Here is a 23,303-nt window from a genome sequence, read left to right as displayed (position 1 = left end):
TTAAATCTATCATATCGGCCAGAAAGCTTCCGACCATTAGTCTGCGGCTTTCCGACCAACATCGTAATCAGACCCTTAAACTGGTGGTTTCAATGTAGCCCTATTTTAAAACAGTTCATATTTCTTTTAAAGAAGATAATCAGAAAGTGTTTTTATCTTTTTTTTTTAAATACATCATTTTTCATACTACTGAGTTTTTCGTTAACACAAAAAAATCAACTGGTAAATCTATTTGATGTTGTCTTTCGGTAGGCCTGTAAAATAAAAACATTTTTCGTGGAAGACAAGTTTCTGGTTTCAAACAATGGGTCAAAAATATTCAATATGTATAATTCATTCATTTTTGATTCCCATAATGTAGGAACTAGATTACAGGTAAATATTGTTTCTTTGTGTGACCCTAATGAGCTTCACAGATTTCGTAGGAGATCTATTTGCACACAGGTCTTTACTGCCAAACTGAACACAGATGTGCCTGTATTTGAGCCCATACAGTTGTGTTCTCAAGTACATTGGGCATGCGCCCGCTACATGTTACTCTTCCCATTGTGGCTTGGCCTTAATTTGTAGGCCTTGAAGTTCCCATTGACATCTCAATCCGAGCTCACGTACTGTGCTCTGACCCCAGTGGGATGCCTTTCCTTCCCACTCCCTCATCCCTTATGATACAACCATGCTACTTTTCTCATCCTTTTCCACACTGATGTGAAAGCCTTTCCTATTACCTTTCTGTAAAATGAGTATTGTAAACCATGCTCACCTTCCCACCGTCCTCGTCACTTCTGAACCCATTAACACAAAAGATGCAAGATTGTCAAATAAAATATTTCTTGGCAGGAATGGGTTGTCCGAATCTTTTTTATCTCTGCAGTAAATAATGGTTTTATATATAAGATTGTAAAATATTGAATCCTCCTTAAGCTCCATTATATCATTTAATTTTAGCTATATTTTCTATATATTTGAAACGTGATATATGTATTCTGATTTCCGAATATTCTGAGACCTTGTACAACACCACCATTTGGGGCATGGTTTGTACTTTGTAAACTGCCTCAAAAAATAGAAAAGAAGAGAACAACTTTATGCAGTCATTAATATGTCATTGTATCTTATTGTTTCAAGTTTGTCTTTTGCAAGGAAATTCCCCAAAACCTGTTTGTGTTAAGCTTGGTTACCCACTTATATCTTTCTTTTCTCGTAAAGATTGTTGCTGTGTAATCTGTTGCAATTGTTGATACCACAATGATGGAAATAGCGGAATGATTAATGCCTTAAGTGTGGCCAGGGACTTAGCTTCTAAGTGGCTAGAGCAGTGTAACCACCACCGCATTTGTTCCAGCCTGCACCATCAGTTGTAAAGTTAACTGCTGATGGAGAAGCCAATTTTCAACAGAAACTGCTTCCACTAAAAGGCAGGACTGGCATCTGTGAAATCAGTTTGTTCTGACTGGCATATCGTTTTTCGTTTGAAAAGCTTTATTTCGGTACATTGACCATAAAAGCATCACAAGAATAAATAAAACATATAAAATTACCACAGGAATCAAGAAACATTGGTACAATTTTACATCCAGTCGGCATGGCATAAACAGTTAGAATAAAGTGCAGGTGCATATGGTTAGTGCTTTTACACAACGAAGGATTAAAAAACATACTAAAACCCTCTAAGGGTAATAAAATAAGTTATAAAACAGGAGCAGAAGCTCTTTTAAAAAAAAAAACACAGTTAGAAGTTGTTTATCATGGGTCAAAGAGTGATAGCAGGCCTGGGCAGACCGTATTCTACGTTCGGCCACTGGGTGGAAGCTCCAGAAACTTCGTCCTCATGCACCACATTGAGAATAAAAAGCGGGAAACTGAGTAAACTATTGAAAGGTGCAGCTCAGTTTTCAATATTCTAAAGGCCTCGCTAAAGTGTCTTGTGCCCAAGTTCTTACAAATTTGCACAAGCCAGCGTCTTCTTGGCGAGCTATAGGAATCACATTGGAAGAAGACATGCACCTCTGTTTCATCCACTAAACCACAAGCAGGGCATTCAATCATAACTTGCCCCCCCCATTTTTTGACATACGATCGTAGGGGGAGGCACCCATGCCTAAACTGTAGAAACAATTTTCTTGCCAACACTGGTTGGATGCTATCCAGGATGGACACTGCCTGGTAAGCATTTTTGATTGTAAGGAAATCACTTGTCAACCGTCCCGATGAGGAGCTACACATCAACTTGGACAGCCGGTATTCCCTATAGGCAGTCACCAGTGTGTTTCTACTTAGTGATTGTGACACAGTTTGGGGGTCATCCCACAGGTCAACGCGTCCCAGTTCCACACATAACGCCTTAAGGCAGTGGTTCCCAATCTGTGCGCCGCGGCACCCCAGTGCGCCGTCAAAACCAGTCAGGGGCGCCGTGAACAGATGCGCACCAATCACACAGTTTGGGAACCACTGCTAGGTGAACACTCCTGTGATATCGGATATCTCTAGCACTGAAAGAGGTACAGCTGTTGCTGTCACTGGGCACACACATAAACATTTCAGCAGCGTTGATTCCTACCTAGCATCAGAAAATCCTGCTACTGAGGCATCTATTAAACGTGGGGCTTTTTCTGCCTGGGTCTGGAAATTACTCCTACGCAGCCTTGTCTGTTTTGAAGTGACAGATGCCATGGACACGAGGAAACCTACAGTTGCAAATGCCTTTTTGAACTATTTTCTCTCAAGCGGCTATCTCAACTTTCACTTTTGAGTATGTTTATTTGTAGCAGTGTGCAGTGAAAGAGGATAACTTTAGTAAAATATTAGCACAGAGTACGCAGACTGGTAGAAACTTAAAACAGAGTAATGTCTTCTAGCATTTCGAATTTCAGATTTGCTGCAGAAAGCAGATAGTTTTTATTAATATATCTTATTAATGAGGCATGATCTACTGAGGGTGTGTAATTGTGAAAGAGACATGAAATACTGACTTTTCATATTTTGTTATATAGATGTGCTCTCTACAATCCCTTCTGCCCAAGATGTAGCCCATATTTTTTACTTTTGGACGCCCTAGATTTTTTACCTTTATCAGTGATTGGCACATACTGAACAGGGCTTAGCCCCTGTATGCTCATTTTAAAATAGAGTTCACTTCCCATACAATGCAACACTATTTAGCGTTGTCCTGTCCATATGAAGAAACAGGACACCATAAATTAGCTGCATACAGCCACTACTATTGGTTTTTTATGGAGGGGGAAAGTGGATTTTTTTTCTTGTGTTGCCTAACATTGTTTAAAACTTTCTTTTTTAATTTTGTCAACTGTGACTTTTTAGCATGTGGCTTGGTGCTAACAAAGCAGCTAGGTCCATACAAAGTCCCAAATAAACTATTTATGATTTATATATTATATTTTGATATGCAGCAGCATATGCACACACATTTATATTCAATCCTTGTCTAAATGCCACAGGTAAGTCTAGGATGTTCAGATTTTTCCTTTTATGCATTATGGAGTGGTGTTCCTCTACTCATGACAGTGACGGAGCACAAATATTAGGTGTGTGTACAAGTTAGGTCCCTGTGACCATTTTGGGCAATTTCTTGTGATAAATAAAGTTGGAGGTACCACTCTACTATGGCTCCCCTATCTGCCATATATGCAGATCGGACAGACACTTTATCTACATGATATTATAAGTTGCAGATTATACATTTGAATCCTAAGAAGGTGACTCACAATCCTTCTGTTATAAGATTGGCAAAATCAAAACATGTACACATAGTAATACCAATAAGACTGGGCGCCTCTGGAAAATGTAACACTCCCTCTATCCTCACTCTAATTAGAAAAAAAAGTGTTGTTACATATATGATTATAATACTTTCATCGGCCTGAGGCAGCTCTTGCATCCCTCCGGCCACCACAAAAAAGTAACATAATGGGGAGCCGCGGCCAGCGGCCAATAGGTCAAGGGAGCCGTGGGTTGAAAAAGTTTGGGAACCACTGCCTTAAGGTGTCTCAGCTAGGGTAACTTGCCCACCCCATTCAGCCCCAATATCTCAGTTAGTTCCTCACTATACGGGGCTAGCTCGGGAGTGCTCCACAAGCGTCTCCAAAAGGTTAATGGTCTAAGTGCAGCGTCCTCGGCAATGGATCTGATTCCTAGGTCCATTCTCAATGGTATCAGTGGTGTGCTTTTGGGGAGGCTAAGAAGCTGCCTAATGAACGCATTCTCAGTGCATTCAAGAGATAAGAGGGCACAGTGGCCCCAAATTTCTGCACCATATAACGCAGCACTTCTTGCCTGTGCCCTGTAGGCTTCCATGGGTGCATAGACCTGCTTATGTGTTGCCCCCTTGAAGAATTTGTGGATGCCTCCAGATACCTGAGTGAGCTTCAAGTTACACTTATTGATCTGCGCTCCCCGGTCCATACTCTCCGTCAGGGTAATGCCAAGGTAGTCGAACACCACCACTCTTTCAAGGGGTTGGCCCGCCAGGGTTGGATTGCCACCGTTAAAGACCATGTATTTGGTCTTCTGGAGATTTATCTCCAGGCCCCGATGTTTGCAGGAGACAACGAAGTTGTCGAGCGTCCTCTGGATACCCATTGGGGACTTAGCCAGCAACAAGGTGTCGTCTGCAAACATCAGGGCTGGCACACTACGCCCTGCCAGTTTGGGGGCATCAATGTTAGGGCCTTTATTAAGATTGTCTATAAGCCCATTAATGAATAGGGCAAAGAGTGTTGGGGCCAGGAGACATCCCTGACGGACTCCTCGCTTAACTGGGATTGGGGATGTTAGATTGCCGTATTTGCCGTACCTGATTTGAGCGTAATTGCCCTCATGCAGGCGGGCAAAGGTAATCCGGGACCCCCATCTCCAAGAGGATCGACCACAGCTTCTCTCTGGGGACCAGGTCGAACGCAGATTTCAGGTCCACAAAGATTAAGTACAGAGTGCCACTCTCTATACTCACGATCTTCCAGTGAATCATTTGTAATCTGAAAATCTGGTCGACCGTAGATATCCGTGCTCTAAACCCAGCTTGGAGAGGTGTTAGGATGTTGTATTCCTCCATCCATCCATGTAGGCGCTCAAGGAGAACTCGAGCGAAGATTTTTTGGGTTACATCCAAAAGGCTTATGGGCCGGTAATTCAATGGCAGGAGTTGGGACCCTTTTTAAAAAATGGGTATAATTTCACCCCCCGCCCACGTAGGGGGCATGCCCTCCAGTAAGGCATTAAAAAACAAAGTAAGATAAGGACCCCAAACTGAGACTTCACTGTGGAAAAGATCTCCAGGTATTCTGTCCAGCCCTGGTGCCTTATTCGGGGCTATTTTCTCCAGTGCAAACTTGACTTCACTTAGTTGAATACGTGGCCCAGAGACCCCTCTTGGTTCTTCATGCCCTCCCTTCCTTGTATTATAGGAGTCATTAACTGGGGGACGCATAAAGGGGTTCAAAATGGGCAACCCAGACATCCTCACTAATATTTCGCTCGATGGCTGATTTGTGGTTCCTAGTGCCCTCGTTGACCAAATTCCAGAAAGCTCTAAGATCCCGTACTAGCAGGGCTGCCCTAATGTCTTCCCACTTCTGATTTTCCCATCTTTTTTTTGCCTGTTTCAATTCCCGAGTATAAGCGGCCCGTGCTTCGGAGAGATCTATCCTTGTATTACTCTTGATTGCATTCAGTAAATTTTGCTTAGCAACTCTACAGTTACTATTATACCATTGATGTCTAGGTTTGGGCTTATCCCTTGATTTAGTATGTTTAACAAAGAAGGGAGCCAAAGTATCCATTAATTCTTTATGGTTTTCACAGATGATTAAGTTAGAATCCATGGAACTGGATTCAGTCGCTAGAGAATCTGCTTTTGCAAAAAAAGGGAGTGCAGTCTGATACAGGCTGGCCAGCTTTTCTTGGGAGAGTATGAGGTCCCCCCAACGTACCCTTCTCCCTCTATTTACTTGGACTAGGGCGGGGACTACATTCCCAGGTGTTGAAACGTGGTTTGTGCCCGTTAATAGACAGATGTTTATGTGCAGGGCGTTATGGTCGCTATCGCTACGGGGACAGATATTGAATTCAAGATCTCTATCCCAACTACCAGTATCAACAAGAATATAATCGATAATTGATGTAGATCCTAGTCTATTAAATGTGATGTTGGAGGGAGTACCTGCCGGGAACCGGCCATTGCAAGCCCGAAGTGAAAATTTTAAACAAAGGGCATTTGTTTGCTATGCTAGTGGGGTCCAGACATTAACAGGCGGAAGACTAGATTCTGGGATTGACAAATAGTGGTCTTCATCATGCATAGTGTCAGCTGCCAGACCCTTAAGGGGTTCGAATTGGGTGTTAAAATCAGCACCAATGATCATCCTGGTGTTAGGGGGAATTGTTTCTAAAAAGGCAGACAATGCGTCCAAAGTTAAAGAGGTTGCACCTCTTGCGGACAGGTCGAGAATAGACATTGATCAGGGCAACAGGTTGTTCATCAGGCAAAGTAAGGACCACACACAAAATGTCCATAGACTGGGTATCTAATTCTTTAGCCTCACATCCTAGATGCGTGCCAACCCAGGTAGACAGACCTCCTGACGGTCGCCCCTTGCCCAGGTGGGTAGCTGGTTTACCAAATACGGCAAAGCCCATACTAACAGGCTTGGATCTAGCCCAAGTCTCTTGGAACATACATGCATCAAACTGTTCAATAAATAAACACCACTCGGGATTGTTCAATTTAGATGGAAGGCCCGCCACATTCCATGACAACACGCTAAGGGCAGAGTTAGCTATGGGTCCCCCCTCTATCCACAAAATTGGGGATTGTGTAGCTGGGACAACTGGGGTACAGATCCTATGACTGGCAACAGGAGTAGTTCCCTTTACTAATGACTGCAAGCCAATCAGTCAATCGTTTTGGTCCAGGGAACATAATAACCCATACCTGTAACTTAGAGCAATGGGGCCAGTGGGTTCACTTAGGGGGAGGGCGTTCAACATTTAGAATGGTACTAGTGTTAGGGGGGATAAAAGTACCCCAGTGGAAGAACATTGACGTGATCATGGTTAATTAAAACTGAACCAGTTTACATTAGTATGTGATTCACTAATTTGGGGGAGCCAAAGTTAACCACCACACAATCACCAGTCATAGTTTTCTTGGTTTTCCCTACCCAGGGAACCCTTCTCGCCATTTTGAAATTATCAAACAGGTGCTCACCCAAAACGGTTTTGTTGCTTAAGAAGTGGAGCACCTTGTTTTTCAGGGCGGACCAGTGTTCATCTTTCCCAACTTCTAATTTTGGAACATTTGCCAAGATGACAATGTAAGGGCATGACTCTGGAGGGAGATGTAGTGGAGAATCTGGGGGGGTGCCTGGTCCAGGGGATATAGTTTGCCAACAGGGCCCGAGTTAGCAACTCGCTTGGTTCTCATTGTGTTTAGAGCTGTGGGCGGGGCATTAATAGCTCTAGCCTGGGTGACAGTGGTTGGAGTGGTGGTTACCCGATCAGTTAGTTTTAACGGAATGATGTTCAGACTAGGTACTTCAGGTGGTTATGGGGTAGGTAATGGTGCCACCTGCTGTTGTAATTTGGATTCGATAGTGGTAAGTCTGTTACCTATTTCTTCAAGTTTGGTGAAAACAGGAGAAATAAGTGCCTTAAGCCTGCCCTCGGTGTAATCCATAAGGTCAGGCATATTCCCCCCTGGGTTAGATTTATTGGGCATTATCCCTCTTGCATTGCTTGTTATTGTACTAACCTCGGGATCCAAATTTACAACCTTACCCGAATTACCCGGATGATGCTCCAGCCCAGATACAGATTTTTTTACTCCTGGGCTGTTTAGCTTGATGTCTACTACCCTTAGGTATGCCAGTGGCTTTTCTTTTCCCCCCTAAGATACTGTTATTGGCGGACGCTAATGCCCGCGAGTGCCTAGTACGGGCTGCTAAGGGAGAAGGAGAACAACTAGTACTGGCGCATGAATCCCCACCCGATGGTGGGCTTACAGTCAGGGTTGCCCCCTGGATGGGGTGGATGGGATTGGTGGATATGACACAGCCATTAGTCCAGTCGGATCGACTAGCAGTGGGGCTTAACAGCTCTGCATTAGCTAGTTGGGGGGATAAGTGGGTTAAGGTTTCCAGTGATAGTCTCCTTTGGACACATGCAATCTCTTTTGCCACCTCATGCTCAGCCCTTCTGAGGTAGGCGTCCAGGGTCCCCACACCCCCAACCCCTGGGCAAACTTTAGAATTCAATTTGGCCATCGAAGCTGGCCAGAGTAACACAACTAATAGCAAGCTCCTAAAGGGGATTAACACTCACGGTAGAAGGAAATGGACCAATACAATAGAAAACACGGGGCAAAGTCTAGGTTTATCCAGCAGCTGGTACCAGTACTGTCCGCGGGATCCTAGCCGACGGCAAAAAAGGAATGACCCAGCCTGGCCTCTACCGGCTCCGGACGGCCACAGACGGCCCGCCCTTTTCCCGGGCTTAGCCCGGCGCACGCCCGCGCGCGGTCCCGCGACGCAGGGGCTGTGTCCCTTTTTAGTGCGCCTCCTGGCGCGAAGAGTGCGTGTTGCGGCTTCCGCTGCTGCTAGGGCGTCTGGGTCAGTAGTCCGGAAATGATCCCCCCTCCGCACTGCGGCCGTTGGTGGCTGTGGGCTGCGGCGGCGGGAGGGAGGGAAGCTGGAGACAAGTGCGGGAGACTCCGGGCCAGCAGGTAGGACACTCGACTTGCCCCCAAAGTGAAGTTTAGGCCCCCCTGGCATATCATGAAATAGTGGAGCTTTTCTCATAGTTCCATAGGTAAAACCCCAAAGTTGAGGTTTGATTTTGTAACATATAAAATCAATTTCACTGACTCACTAGGAATTTTCTCCCAGTGTCATTTTTCTTGCTTAGGATGGTAATGCCATGCTTCAACAATAAACTTCATTGCGTACATGAAATTGGAAGGTCCGCCTAAAATAGGCTGCTGAAGGATGTCTTAAATGATACAGGCTGTGGTGGCTTAGCCTTTCTAGCAACCGCAACCCCTGAAAAGTGAATGAAATGAGGTATGCAAGATTTCACTATTTCATGGATGATGTTTAGCAGATATCCTATTACAGCCAACCTCTAAATGAGGTAGCAAGTTCTGTTCATTGTGATTCTTGTAAATCTAGTATTTGGCTGGCCACCTTGATTCTGTGCAGCTTAAAGAATGAAAATTTTTCTAGCCTTCATGCTGGTAAGTTTCAATTCTATTAAGGACTCCGAGGCGAGAATTATGCCTTCTTCCTTTGCTTTATTTTCCACAGCAGCGAAAAAACAACAATACAAAAACCACATTTCCCATGAACACTTGGGAAAGAAAAGAGTCTTAACATGAGTCCTTCAACTATGTCCGCACTCCAGCCAGCTCCCATAATGCATCAGCGCTGGTTTCTATTCCTCTTTCTTCGCGCGAAGCACACGTTAAACAGTTTTCATGCATCCTGCTTGGGACCGTCATTTCCTGTAAAAGAGGCAGTGTCAATGACTGAACCTCCGACCACCAATTCCAATACATCAAAGAATGCTTTCACAAATGCATCAACAGTAAAACAAGCTGAAACAGTTCAGAAATGGATTAATTACAACCATACGGGGAGGGTCCACTTCTTCGAAGTCATTGGGAGGGATAATCCTCACCTCCGAGTCCTTAATAGAATTGAAACTTACCAGCACGAAGGCTAGACAAATTTTCATTCTATGGCAGGACCGGAGGCTTCGGATTATGCTAGTTCAAAGCTTGTCGACAACTACCCTCGCCACTTCTAACACCGGCTGGAAATAGAACCTTTTAAAAGTGGAATCTGAGGACCAATTGGCCGCTCGCATCAGATCCTCCAGACGTGCCCCTAGGGCAAACGCTTTTGAGGCCATCGCCCCTCTGGCTGAATGGGCACCAAACTGCTTGGTATCGATTCCCGCCTCCTGCTTCACCCAACGCACCCATCTGGCGATGGTCGGTGAAGAAACTGCTTTGTACGGCTTGCGTAACGCAATGAGCAGCTGTCTTTCGCCCGGAGGGCGTGAGTCATCAGTCATCTCTTCATAAGAGCGGAGGCATTGCACTACGCATAACTTAGGGGAATCTGGAAAAAACGAATAAGAAATAACTCTTGTGTGCGATTTTGTTCGTCTACTCACTGTAAAGGATACACCATCCGGTGAGAACACCCTGGCCGAGATATCCAAAGCTCGCACATCACAAACTCGCCTGCAAGACACCATGCACAACAACATAGCCAACTTGGCCGTTACAACTTTACGAGAAAGGAACCTGTTCGGTTGCCAAGAAAGAAAAAGATTCAACACCCTGTTCACGTCCCAAAGGACTGACTAGCGTGGCTCCGGAGGGAGCGAGAGGCGAATCCCTCTCAGGAGACGGCACACCAAAGGATGTTCCCCCAATGGGGACCCCTGGACCATAACGTGACCAGCTGAGATCACTGAGCGGAAGGTATTAATGGACCTATCCTCCGCCAAACTTGCAAGAAAATTAAGGATGTGGACTACATCTGCCCCCACGGGATCGACAGTCCGTCGCATACACCAACGACGCCATCGATGCCAGGCTGATCTATATCGCCTAGTCATGCTATCCGCCCATGCCTTGAAGAGTAGGTCCTCAGCCTTTCCCAAAAGGCATGGGAGCGACCAGCGATGCCGGAGATCCTCCAGGCCATCAGCCTCAGAGATTCTTCCTGGACCAACCGATATGGAACCTGGTCGGGATTGAGCAGAATGAGAGGAGAGTGGGGGAGTAAGATTGGAAAATCCCAAGAAAGTTCTAGAAGGACCGGAAACCAGACTTGAGATCTCCACCATGGTGTGATCAGGACTACCTCTGCCAAATGACGCCGCAACAGCGCCGACACTCGTGTTATCATGGAGAACGGGGGAAACGCATACCCCTGCTCCCTCGACCAATCCTGAAGGAAAGCATCTGTTGCTTCCGCCAGAGGATCCGTCTGCAGCACCCAAGCATCGCTTGTGAGGGAAACCCAAGCTAGGAAAAACTGCGCCAAGCGCCCCCCTACCCGCAACCTCGCTGAGGGTAGCACACTCACCTCTTCCAGCACCATGTTGCTGGCCTCTCTGGCCTCCACGGCCACGGAACCTCTGTCCTCTCGTGGGGTAAAAATTAACCCTGGGCGTAGGGCGAGAAGCTACGCCCACTCCCGCACTCCGCGTAGCCCCACTACGCACCTCCCTCCCGCTCTCCCCTACATACTTTATTTAAGCATTTACACGGGTTAAAACAAGTTAAAAGCACTTACCTTGTCCGGGGCTCGTCCGGGTCTTCATCTTTGAATAGCGTCCTTTGCCTGGATACCAATGCGCATGCGCGGGCGGCCGCGCATGCGCATTTCTCGGGAGAAATGCGCATGCGCGGCCGCCCGCGCATGCGCATTGGTATCCAGGCAAAGGACGCTATTCAAAGATGAAGACCCGGACGAGCCCCGGACAAGGTAAGTGCTTTTAACTTGTTTTAACCCGTGTAAATGTTTAAATAAAGTATCTAGTGGAGGGCGGGAGGGAGGCGGGTGGCGGCCGACTCGGCTACGCTCACGGAGTGGGCGTAGTGTTGCCGGCTACGCTGTCTACGCAAAATGCGTAGAAGGCAACACTACGCCTACTCCGTGGGCGTAGCCGATTCGGACGCCCACCCTTAGTAAAAATTGTTGAAGCGGGCATTATCCTGGATTTGCCCACGTCCAGAGCCTTGCCCACAGTCTGAGCTACCCCCACGGCCGAACGAGCGGCCCCTGCCACGTCCGGCCCTCTCGAAAATCCGAGGAGTAAAGACCTTCTTGATGTTAGACTGCGCCCTGTCAAGGGAAGTAAATGTTGCCACAAACTTGCCTAGCTCCTTGATGAAGGGGTCCTCGAACAAGCCTCCTTGCACCACTGTGCCAGCCTCAGAAGAGGCGAGGTCCCCCAACTTGGGATCAATTTTTATAAGCAGCGACCTCCTTCTCTTTGTGGATAACGCGCAGTTGGCTTTTCCTAAGAACACAATTGCCCTCTGCGCCCAGTTAGAGAGAACCTCCGGAGATATGAGATCTCTGGACACCTTGGCCTCTTCAGCCATGTCCAATAGTTTGATCATCTGCCCAACAGCATCTAGCAGCTTATCCTGGCAGCTGCGCCACAATCGATCTATGCCCTTCTTCTGGTCTCTGATAAACTTTGCTAAAAATGTTGCCATCTTCGGGTCAATGTCCAGAGTCAATGCCACTTTGCCCTCCAAGGTGGGGCGCGGGCATTCCGCCCTAAGGCGGCTGCGTGCGTCTTTATCAAAGGGCTTACGCAGGCGACTCGTGACATAATGGGCCACCTTATCCCCGGGAACCCAGTCCGAAGACAGAGGGTGGATAATTTCATCCGGGTCCAACATATCGGAAACCCCTGCAGGAGCCTGGGACAGAGTTGGAAGCCAAGACCTATAGGAACACGCTTCCTCATCTGTATCTTGGGAATCCCCATCGTCCCCAGGGTCAGGAGAGACAGTTCTGGGAGAAGGGGGGCAAGCCTCAACTGGGGGCAACTGGGGCGGCTGGGATAGCTCAGTCGCATAAAAACTCTTTTTTTTAAACGCGCAAATGCCTCAGCATCCATCCCCTCTGTACAGGGCTTCTTGGCAGGGGGTGACGAGGAAGGGGGGGGTAGGGAGAGGGGCCTGAGGAACAAGGGCTGCTAGTTTAGTAAAAGCCTCCTCCATCTTCGCCGTGAGGCGCTGCTCAAGGGGAGCCATGGCCTGATCTACCGCACTATAAATGGAATCATCCACTGCTTGATAAAAGTCATCATCACAGGGGATGTAATTAAGAGGGTCCTCCTCATTGTACTGGCCAAACTCCTTCCGCATTGTGAGTTAAATTTAGCTCAGCAGGGACCCAAGAGCGTCTGGCAGTAGTAATTAAAAATGCCCAAACAGGCCTAAATTTAAGCTGGGAGGGAGCCCAGACCAATATGGGTGGCACTTAGGCGCACAATATATGGGCAAAACCCTGGGGTCACTCCAGCCCACCTAGTTACCAGGCAGCCACCCGGGACAGTGTCCCACAGCACCACAGGGAAGGTGCCTGAATTACGACCTCTCAGGGTGTTCAATCACTGATATACAGTCCCACCAGGGCGTTCACTCGTGACAAAATGGGCCAAACCTACCCCTCAGGGTGTCGGACCAGGTGGCAAAAGGGGGCAGCAAAGCGCTCTGTGGGCAGCGCGCTTGAAATTCCCCACTTTCAGGGCACCCACTCGCGCGAACCACAGAGAGGAAACACTGCCCACTAGCGGCGGGAGGACCGCACCGCACTCGAGACTGGGGCCAAAATCGCGTTAGGCACGCACCACGCGGCCTACGACCACTAAGGGAATCTGAAAACAAAGAATATGGCTAGCGCCACAATCGCCACAGACAAAGCGCTTCAGAAACCCAAAAACCCCAGGAGAAAGAAGAAAACGACTTATCTTGCTGCAGAGCAGCGAAGAAAGAGGAAGAGGAACCAGCGCTGATGCATTATGGGAGCTGGCAGGAGCTCGGACATAGACTCTTTTCTTTCCCAAGTGTTCATGGGAAATGTGGTTTTTGTATTGTTGTTTTTTCGCTGCTGTGGAAAATAAAGCGAAGGAAGAAGGCATAATCCGAAGCCTCTGGTCCTGCCAAAGAATCTGTTTTCTTTAACCAAAGCTGGGTTGTGTATCCTCTGAATTGTTGTTTACATAAAGGATCTTGGGCAGTGTGTGTACATGTGGCCACCACACATGATGGTAAACAGACCTCCAGACTAAGAGACAATAGGATATCCTTCAGGAAATAGTTTTTGGAGTTTCTGAAAGATTGGTGTAAAGTCCTTGTTTATTTAGATCACAAACATACTTTTTAACCTCTTCCATGCACATGACGAGCTGAGCTCGTCATGAGCCACGGCGCTCCGGTGCTCATGACGAGCTCAGCTCGTCATGAGCCGTGGAACGCTCGCATGCTGGGATAATACCCCTCCTGTGCTGAGCGTTCCACGGAAGGTAATGCACCTGCGACGAGCTGAGCTTGTCATGAGCACAGGAGTGCCATGCCTCATGACGAGCTCAGCTCGTCATGAGCATGCGGGCGCCGTGCGCGCCCCCCTACCCCCCAGCAGAGCGGGAAAATAACCCCCGCAGCGAAGGGGCTAATTGATGAAGGTATTTGTTCTATACTGACCTTGCAATGCAAATGAGTTTGATTCAGTCTATATTTGTGTTTTTTCTTTTAGTCCTTGGATTCTAAAGAAGTAAAGTTAAAGTACCTGAAGACTTGGTTTATTCTAGATCTTTTGGGACTCATTCCACTGGACTACTTTTTATTAATGTCCGTGAGTTATACTAGCAAATATATTAAAGTCTTTTGCATATTATATGTATGTGGCTGTGTGTATTTTAGAGGTTTTATTGGACTGAGGCATTCTATTTTTAATATAACTTACTGTATGAACCAGTTTTAGAATTAGTTGGTCAACAAAACACTGTTTTATACAAAATGTGTGAAATGAATTTTAAGCTTGCTACCAGATCTATTGTAACACTTTGCTGAGATAGGTGAGGTTTCATACAAAGCAGTAGGGTGGATTAGTGTATTCCTGCAAGAAGATAAAGAATGGACCTCAACTAAAAACTGGTATTCAGACACACTATTGAAACCTAAATATCGTCCTACCAAAATATTGTGTCCAAAGTATTGTGATACGGAAATATCTTCTGCAAGAATTTTGTTGTCAAGAATATCGATTTTAAGGAAAGAAATATCGATTTTTTTATTTGGAAACCGTAATCACATGAGAAGGCCTTGGCCAATAGAACGCGACTCGTTACACCGTACACAGTGGTAACTGAACAACAAGGACCCTGGATCTAGATGCGTCTACAGCTGCTTCTCGTGTGATTACTGTTTCAGAGAAGAAGTGTGGAACCAAGAACCACTGAACTGTGACTTGATGAATGTACTTGAACGCACGCTGCTCTTGGTTAGATCAGGGGTTACACATATCAGACAAACCCTGAATGAGACAGGAAACATCTTCTGATTCAATACTAATACTAATTTTGAACTGCATGTGCCTTTTAGAACGCCAACACAGATCACAGTGTACATGGAATTTTTCTTGCATTGATAGTGGTTTAGATCAGTGGCCCTGATGAAGCCTTTTGTAAGGTGAAAAGCATTCAATGCGCTTGTTTGAAAATATATATTATAGACAAATTCTGCATCAAAACTCAAGACTTACAATCATGTGTCTACACTAAGCTACGCACCTGCCCAACCACAAAGGTTGGGGCCTGCCACATCATCTACTCAGGACTCGGAACCAGAATCTTGCTACCTAACACCAGAAGAACGGGAAGAACTGGTAGCTTCCTACTCTGCAGCCCCCCAAGATGAACCATCAGGATCAAACATTAGTGCCCCCAAGCCCAACTTTGGCATGGAAAAACCACAAGCAAAAGAAGACATCTGGTCCTCGCTGCTGTACACAATGCAAATGTCCGTAAATGCCATCCAATAGCAATCGGACAAGATGGACCCCCAACTGTCAGTCCTTAATTTACTCTCAATTTTCGTCGCTAACATCGATGACAAACAGGCAGAGCTTAACAACCTGTTCAGAAGGGCGCAAACGGAGACCCAACTTACACAGACCAACTGTACTTGCAGAACAATTGTGGATAATCTGGCAACACTCCCAACAGCAATGGATAACCTTCTCTCTGACATAGGAGAGGCTGTAAAAAACAAACCAACAAACGGATCTGCCCAGACGGGAAATGAAACTCGGCTTACACCAAAAGCAAGAATTCAGGCATCGACTCAGGTGACTCCAAAGCCGACACAAGAAGTAAAGAAGCTTGGGGAGGCCATGGACACAACAAAGCCAGCACCAAATAACATCACACTGAGCCTAGGACTCCAACTTCCATCAAAAAGCAACACAACACCACTCAGAAAATCTCAGCAGAAAATTGACTTGGCAGAAAGCACCCGACACACCAAACAGCGGAGAAAGCAGAGGAGGAAGGGTTGCAACCAAAAGATGATGTACCACATGCTATTCAGTTGGGGCATGAACAACCGCATCTGGAACGTGTCAAGGGAACTCACACAAGAAGCCCCAGCCCAGACGAGTGAAGCGACAGACTCGGATCATGACACAAGACAAACTCTGACCCAGAAAGAGAGGGCAAAAACCAAAAGACTTACCCCTCTTAAAAAACGCTTCAACAGCAGTCCATCTAAAAACGAACCTGGAAGAGATTGTAAGGACTCACAGGGGGCTACACTACTGGCCCAGAGACGGTCCGGGCAAAGGAAAGGAGTTCCCAAGGACAAAGAACATCAACGGAAGAAATCTCCGGGTCAGGGGACGAACCAATCACTATGCAGACCAGACCAACTGAAGAGAACGGGCCTGCAGGAAGCACTATAATCATGTTCCTCCCAGAATACAAATCAAAGGGAACTGTAGACACTTTAAACAGGGGAAACATCTTATGCTTACTATGCTCCATCAACAGTCTAAAAACCTTAAGTCCAACGACTTGGAGTCAGTTGAAATCATTGAATCAAGCGAGCAACCAGGAGTGGAAGCAACAAAAACAGCATGGGCCACAGCAGAATTAGCAGTGAAAGTGCTAAAAGAACAAGCTAAATTTAACACCTGGGGCATAAAGCTTCGACCGTTCACCAAATCTAGAAACCCGGATCCCCTAATTGCTGATAGAAAACATTGGAAAGAGGCCGGACAAGCATACCCAAACTCAGATCATTCTCTGTGCTACGAGGGGCGCGCAGTAAACCCCCTGAGAACTCAGAACCCAGAGAGCAGCATAACTGAAGATCAAATACAACGAAAAGTTAAATCTCTCAAGAATGGAGTTGGCTCTCCAGGACCATAAACACCAAAACCGAAAACCTGTGACAAAGCAAGCCCAGCGCCATGAATACCTTAAAAACCCTTAATCTGTGCTCTTGGAACATCAATGGTTTAAGAGACAAGTTCTCGGACTCGGAACTACACATTTACTTGCAAAAATTCGATATCATGGCACTCCAAGAAACATGGTCTGACTCTCCGACAGCACTCCAGGGATACAACCTGCACTTCCTTCCTGCTATAAAGAGTGCAAATTTCGGCCACAGCAAGGGTGATCTCGCTACATATAGCTCCATACGGAGTATTTATGCAGCAGTGCCTCTAACATACAAGCTAGCCCCTCCAAATACAATGCAAGCCTTACGAATCACCACCCAGGAGCTGGACAATAAGGAGGACACAATTTTGATAAATCTTTATTTACACCCATGTGACAAAACCAGAGAAAGCCAGCAGCTAAAAGAAGAGCTTTTAAAAATACTAAGGGATGAGAAAATGAATAACCTGATCATTAACGGGGCATTCAACCTAAACATGCTTGGTAAGTCAACCACAGACACAAGTCACGAGGAGGACCCATTGGTTTGGGAAACAGGCCCTCAAAAGAACACCACCGGGGGCAGATACTCGAAAACCGCGCAGAGGCTCCTAGCAACATTGGAAGAGCTGGGTTTTTGTGCACTTAATGGCAGATTCCCAGAAGACCGCCCACAGGCAGCAACATTTCACCATGCAGTGGCCAGCACTAAAATAGACTTTACATTCTTCTTGTGCGGCTTGTATCCAAAGACAAGGGACTTTCTCATTGGCTTGCTAGACTAAAGTGATCACTTGCCCCAGGAAATCACGGTTGAGGCCTGTTGTGAAGTTAGCAGACTAGTGGTTGTGGGTGGAGACAGGGGGAGGGCAGGAAGAGGAGGAGCAGGAGCGAGGGAAGTCAGTTAGTGTAGGGACAGGGCAGGAGTAACAAGTGAGTAATAAAGCTCCAGTTAATACAAGTACATGTGTCTGTAGTTATTGTAGCAGGATGCTACAACTGGCGACGAGGGTGGGATACAGCAAGCCCCACTGTGTGCAGAGCCCCACGAAGACGCCCTGTCCCAAGCAGCTGTGAAAACCGACCGCCGGTGAGTCCTGAGTGCCCCTAGTGAATGAGCCTGGAGAGCCAGCCTCGTGTGTGCCTGCAGGGACGGCGGCCATCTTAAAGTCAGGCGGCTGGGAAGGACAACCCTGTATAGAGCAAAGGCGGCCATTTTGAAGTCAGGCACTGATAATAAAACAAGCATTGGCGAAGAAACAAGCACTGGTACCTATAAACAAACAAGCATTGGTAAATAAACAAGCATTGGTACCCGAAAATAAACAAGCATTGGCGAAGAAACAAGCACTGGTGCCTATAAATAAACAAGCATTGATACCCGAAAATAAACAAGCATTGGCGAAGAAACAAGCACTGGTGCCTATAAATAAACAAGCATTGATACCCGAAAATAAACAAGCATTGGTGAGTCCAAGTGAGTGTGACAAAGACACCTGCAAACCTTGCCAAGATGTCCGGTGATGAGAGAAATCAGCCTAAGGCTCCAGGTGGGTCGCACCTGCGAGCGCCTGAACCCCTAAAAGTGACCACTGGGGGCACCATGGGTCCCAAATGGCAAGAATGGTTCGAAGAATTCGAGGATTATATCGAAGGATCAGAAGTGACTGAGGACAAAAAGAAGTTGATTGCCCTGCGTAACCTGGCGGGGCGAGAGATCGTTAAAATAATTAAGGACCTTCCTGCCACAGAGGCAGATACTTATGTCAAAGTGCGTGATGCTCTGAATAAGAGGTTCCTTCACAAAAAGAACGTCGACTATGAACGGCACACCTTCCACTCAGCACGTCAAGGGAAGGAAGAACCAATGAGCGCTTTCATGATGCGACTGAGGAGACTGGCCAGGCACTGTGCATTTGATAACTTCTCCACGGATGCTGCAGTAAAATCACAAATAATTGATGGATGTCACTCCGATCAACTGAGGAGACGGTTGCTGAGGAAAGAACACACACTAGACGAGATCGAGGAGATGACACGGATCTTTGATCAAGCAGAGGAGCATGCAGCTGCCATTGAAACAGGGCACAAAGGGAGTCGGGAGGTAGTGCAACGTGTGCACGCCAGAAGTGACCAGCGAAGAAGCTCGAGAGACAAGCAGTGGAGGTCACGCCCGTCTTCTCGTCGAGAACAATCGCGACATCAGCGGCGAGAACCATGGAAGAAAGAAAGGAGATCTGAAAATATAAGAAAGTGTTTCCGGTGCGGATATGACTACCCCCATGTGGACAGCTGCCCTGCCATGGGCCAGAAATGCCGGAAATGTGGCAGAACAAATCATTTTGAAGCAATGTGTGGGAAGTACCACCAAGAGAGAAGAGGCGGAACAAACAAGACAGTGCAGCCTGAGCCACGAGGAGGCACCTCAAGAGTGTCCCGTTCTGACGGCCGAAGACACTATGCACGAGCGGTTCGAGATCAAACGGAGCTATCGTCAGGGTCGTCTCACTCCAGCAGGGAATCACGTCGGTCCAGGTGGGACCGGAGATCACCGTCCAGGGAGTCCAGGCCGTCATCCAGAGACTCTGTATACACCATTGAATATTTGAACTTAGCTGCGGATCCTGATCAGCTCAAAACATACCCAAGGCTGGACATCAAGGTCGGCAATCATGACACCAAATTTGTACTGGACTCAGGTGCGTCTCTGAACTATATTCCAGTCACTGAATACGAAAGAATGAGCCCGCGTCCCCCTCTGTCGTTTGCACCCGTCAGAGTTTTCACCTGGATGGCCAAGAAGCCACTTCCTTGCCTGGGGAAGTTCTCGACAACCCTTACACATGAAGACACAACCATCTCGGCAGTCATTCACGTCATCAAAGGCCCTGAAGCAGACTGTCTATTGAGCTTTCCCACAGCAGAACGCCTTCACCTTGTAGAAATTCTTTTCAAGGTCAGTGGCAACCGAGATGTGACCAGTCAATTCCCCAGATTATTTCAAGGGCTAGGCAAGTTGAAGGGCTGTCAAGTGCGGCTGCACATCAACGAACAAGTCAGGCCAGTTGCTCAGCATCCACGAAGGGTGCCGTTCCATTTGCAGACCGCAGTGGAAGAAGAACTCCAGGACCTATTAGCCGCTGACATCATCGAGCGCACTGAAGGCCCAACTCCATGGGTATCTCCAGTAGTCATTGTCCCTAAAAAGGGCACCGCCAACAAAGTCAGACTCTGTGTAGACATGCGGTTGCCCAACACTGCTATTGAAAGAGAGAGACACCCAGGACCGCACTTGAGCGACATGATCGCAGCTCTCAACGGAGCTAAGGTGTTCTCCAAATTGGACTTAAATAAGGGGTACCATCAACTGGAACTAGAGACGAAATCCAGATACATCACCACATTTGCAACCCATCTTGGGTTGTTTAGGTATAAGAGGCTCAGCTTTGGAGTTTCTTCAGCAGCTGAAATATTCCAAGAGGCTATCAGACAAGTCATCCAGAACATTCCTAACACGCTTAACTATAGCGATGACATTCTTGTGTATGGCTCTGATCTACGAGAACATGACATTGCACTCAATCGTGTCTGTCACGCACTACTGGAAGCTAACCTGACCCTGAACAAGGACAAATGTGAATTTCATCAGGACACATTAAAATTCTTTGGTCACATCTTCTCCAGTGCTGGCATGAAGCCTGACCCCGACAAAATTGGGACTCTGAACAACACCAAGAGTCCTCAAGACGTTAACGAGCTCCGGTCATTCCTCGGGATGGCCAGTTACTGTGCCCGGTATATCCAGGACTACGCAACGATCAGCCACCCCCTCCGCATCCTGACCAAACAGGGTCAACCATTTGAATGGACTCCACAATGTGAGACAGCATTCAAATACATCAAGAAGGCAGTGGCTACTGCAGATCACCTGTCATACTTCAATCCACAACGGAAAACGGAAATAACTGTGGACGCCAGCCCCGTTGGGCTTGGGGCCATCCTGGCCCAGTATGACAACGATTCAGATCAACGTCGAATTATTGCTTATGCGAGTCGCAGTCTAACTGACCCAGAGAGGGCATACTCGCAGCCCGAGAAAGAAAGTCTTGCCGTAGTGTGGGCATGTGAACACTTTCATGTTTTCATATATGGTAAGCATTTCACTCTAATTACAGACCACCAAGCCCTTGTCACCATCTACGGAAATCCCCGGTCCAAGATGCCCCCAAGAATCGAGAGGTGGGGCCTAAGGTTACAGGAATACACATTTACAATAGTCCATAAGCCGGGGAAGTCAGAAAACCCGGCTGACTACATGTCCAGACATCCACTCACATCGTCAGCCTCTAATCCCTCTATTGCAGAAGAATATATACACTTTGTGACAGATCAAGCTCTCCCTCCTGCCATTCCAATGGACACCATCCGTGAATGTACGTCCCAAGATGTTGTCATGCAGAAGGTCTTGCGCCGCCTTCGACACAACAGGTGGAGGCATGATCCTACGGACAGAGAGACTGATCCGCTCCTCAAACAGGAAATGCAAGCTTTCCAACATGTAAGTGGTGAACTGTCTGCCACCACTGATGGCATACTGCTGAGAGACCAGCGAATTGTGATCCCTACCAAGCTGAGACAAGGAGTAGTTGCACTTGCTCATGAAGGTCATCGGGGTATTGTATCAACCAAGCGTGCACTGAGAGAGCGAGTATGGTTTCCATACCTTGACCAAATGGTGGAAGCCACATTGAAGGATTGTCACCTCTGTCAGCTCACAAGCAAAAATGACCCTCCAGCACCATTGAACATGACCCCCCTTCCACCGGGAGTGTGGCAAGAGATTGCCATTGATTTCTATGGACCCCTGTCATCGGGCAAATACGTGTTGGCCATCATTGATGAACACTCCAGATATCCATTTGCACACTTTGTACCGTCAACCAATGCTGCGAGCACTCTCAAAGTGCTTGATGAAGTCTTTGCGGCTTGGGGAGTTCCCTCTAAAGTGAAGACAGACAATGGGCCCCCATTCAATGGACAAGACTTTGCAGCGTTTGCAAAACACCTAGATTTTCACCACCGTAAGATCACGCCCCTCTGGCCACAGGCCAATGGAACAATCGAAAGATTCATGGCCACGCTCAAAAAGACTTTTCAGCATGCAACGGTAGAGGGAAAAGACTTACAAGTAGCCCTCAATGAGGTCCTCCGAGCCTATCAGACAACCCCTCATGCAACCACAGGGCAGTGCCCAGCGACTCTCATGCTGGGACGTCCCATGCGGAACCGCATTCCAACGTGGGAAGGGGCCTTACAACCATCAGTGTCACCTGCTCGAGAACATCAAGAGATGAGGGTGACTGATAAACACCGGAAAGACAAGATGAAGACATATGCAGATCGACGGAGAAGAGCAAGGTCGCTCTCGTTACATGAAGGGGACCAGGTACTTGTCAGACAAGAGCAGCAGAGGAAGACTGACTGCCCTTTCAAGGATGAACCGTTAGTAATCACGAAAAGGAAAGGAACTATGTTGACTGCCGAATCTGAGCAGCGACGCATCACCAGAAACATTTCACACTTCAAGAAACTATCGCAAGACACCCCCGAAACTGCATTCAGTGAAATAGCCATTCCTGGTTCGGCTGAACCATGGACAGCTGATTGTGAGAACATCAGTCCTGCCGATGAAACACCGAACAGCATTGGTCCGAGTGTCAAATCGCCGCGACCTCAGAGGAGTACACGTCCACCCAGGAGACTTATTGCAGAAATGGACTAAGAAGTCAGAGTTTCATTTGTTTTGTTACAAAGGGGGGAGATGTTGTGAAGTTAGCAGACTAGTGGTTGTGGGTGGAGACAGGGGGAGGGCAGGAAGAGGAGGAGCAGGAGCGGGGGAAGTCAGTTAGTGTAGGGACAGGGCAGGAGTAACAAGTGAGTAATAAAGCTCCAGTTAATACAAGTACATGTGTCTGTAGTTATTGTAGCAGGATGCTACAAGGCCCTCTCAATATCACACCCACCGCTAGCTAATACAAACAGTCTAGAATACACCGCTAATGAGAGACGGATAAAAGGTTGAACAGATGTTCCAAAATGTCTCCACTCTCTAACAAAGCAGGTTCTATGCGCAGCACTAGCAGCAGAACCAGACATAATTGTGAGCTGGGAGTTGTTCACAAAAAACACTACGAAATAATACTGGAACAAAAAAGGGTAACCCTCGACCGATTGGATTGGCCCAAGTCAGAAGGAAAGTAAATATCCACATTTTAGAAATAATGTTCAACTAAAAAAGCTAAAAGTCTCGA

At 47.0% G+C, this 23,303-nt stretch overlaps 1 protein-coding gene across 5 annotated transcripts in view; it reads left to right on the top strand.

The window, feature by feature from the left end:
* The window catches only part of LOC144763221 (potassium/sodium hyperpolarization-activated cyclic nucleotide-gated channel 4-like), a 1,875,862-nt gene that overhangs the window by 247,600 nt on the left and 1,604,959 nt on the right, over positions 1–23,303 (top strand). For 4 of the 5 annotated variants that reach the window (XM_078648610.1, XM_078648612.1, XM_078648609.1 and 1 more), the window contains exon 3: positions 14,304–14,398. The exons of the other annotated variant lie outside the window; for it this stretch is intronic. In XM_078648610.1, coding sequence (XP_078504736.1) covers positions 14,304–14,398 — 95 coding nt within the window. The remainder of the gene's footprint in view (positions 1–14,303; positions 14,399–23,303) is intronic. 5 annotated transcript variants of the gene reach the window in all.

Source organism: Lissotriton helveticus, chromosome 6, assembly GCF_964261635.1.
Source record: "Lissotriton helveticus chromosome 6, aLisHel1.1, whole genome shotgun sequence".
NCBI classification, from domain to species: Eukaryota; Metazoa; Chordata; class Amphibia; order Caudata; family Salamandridae; genus Lissotriton; species Lissotriton helveticus.
The sequence above is the reverse complement of the archived record's forward strand: the minus strand, read 5'-3'. Positions and strand labels throughout refer to the sequence as shown.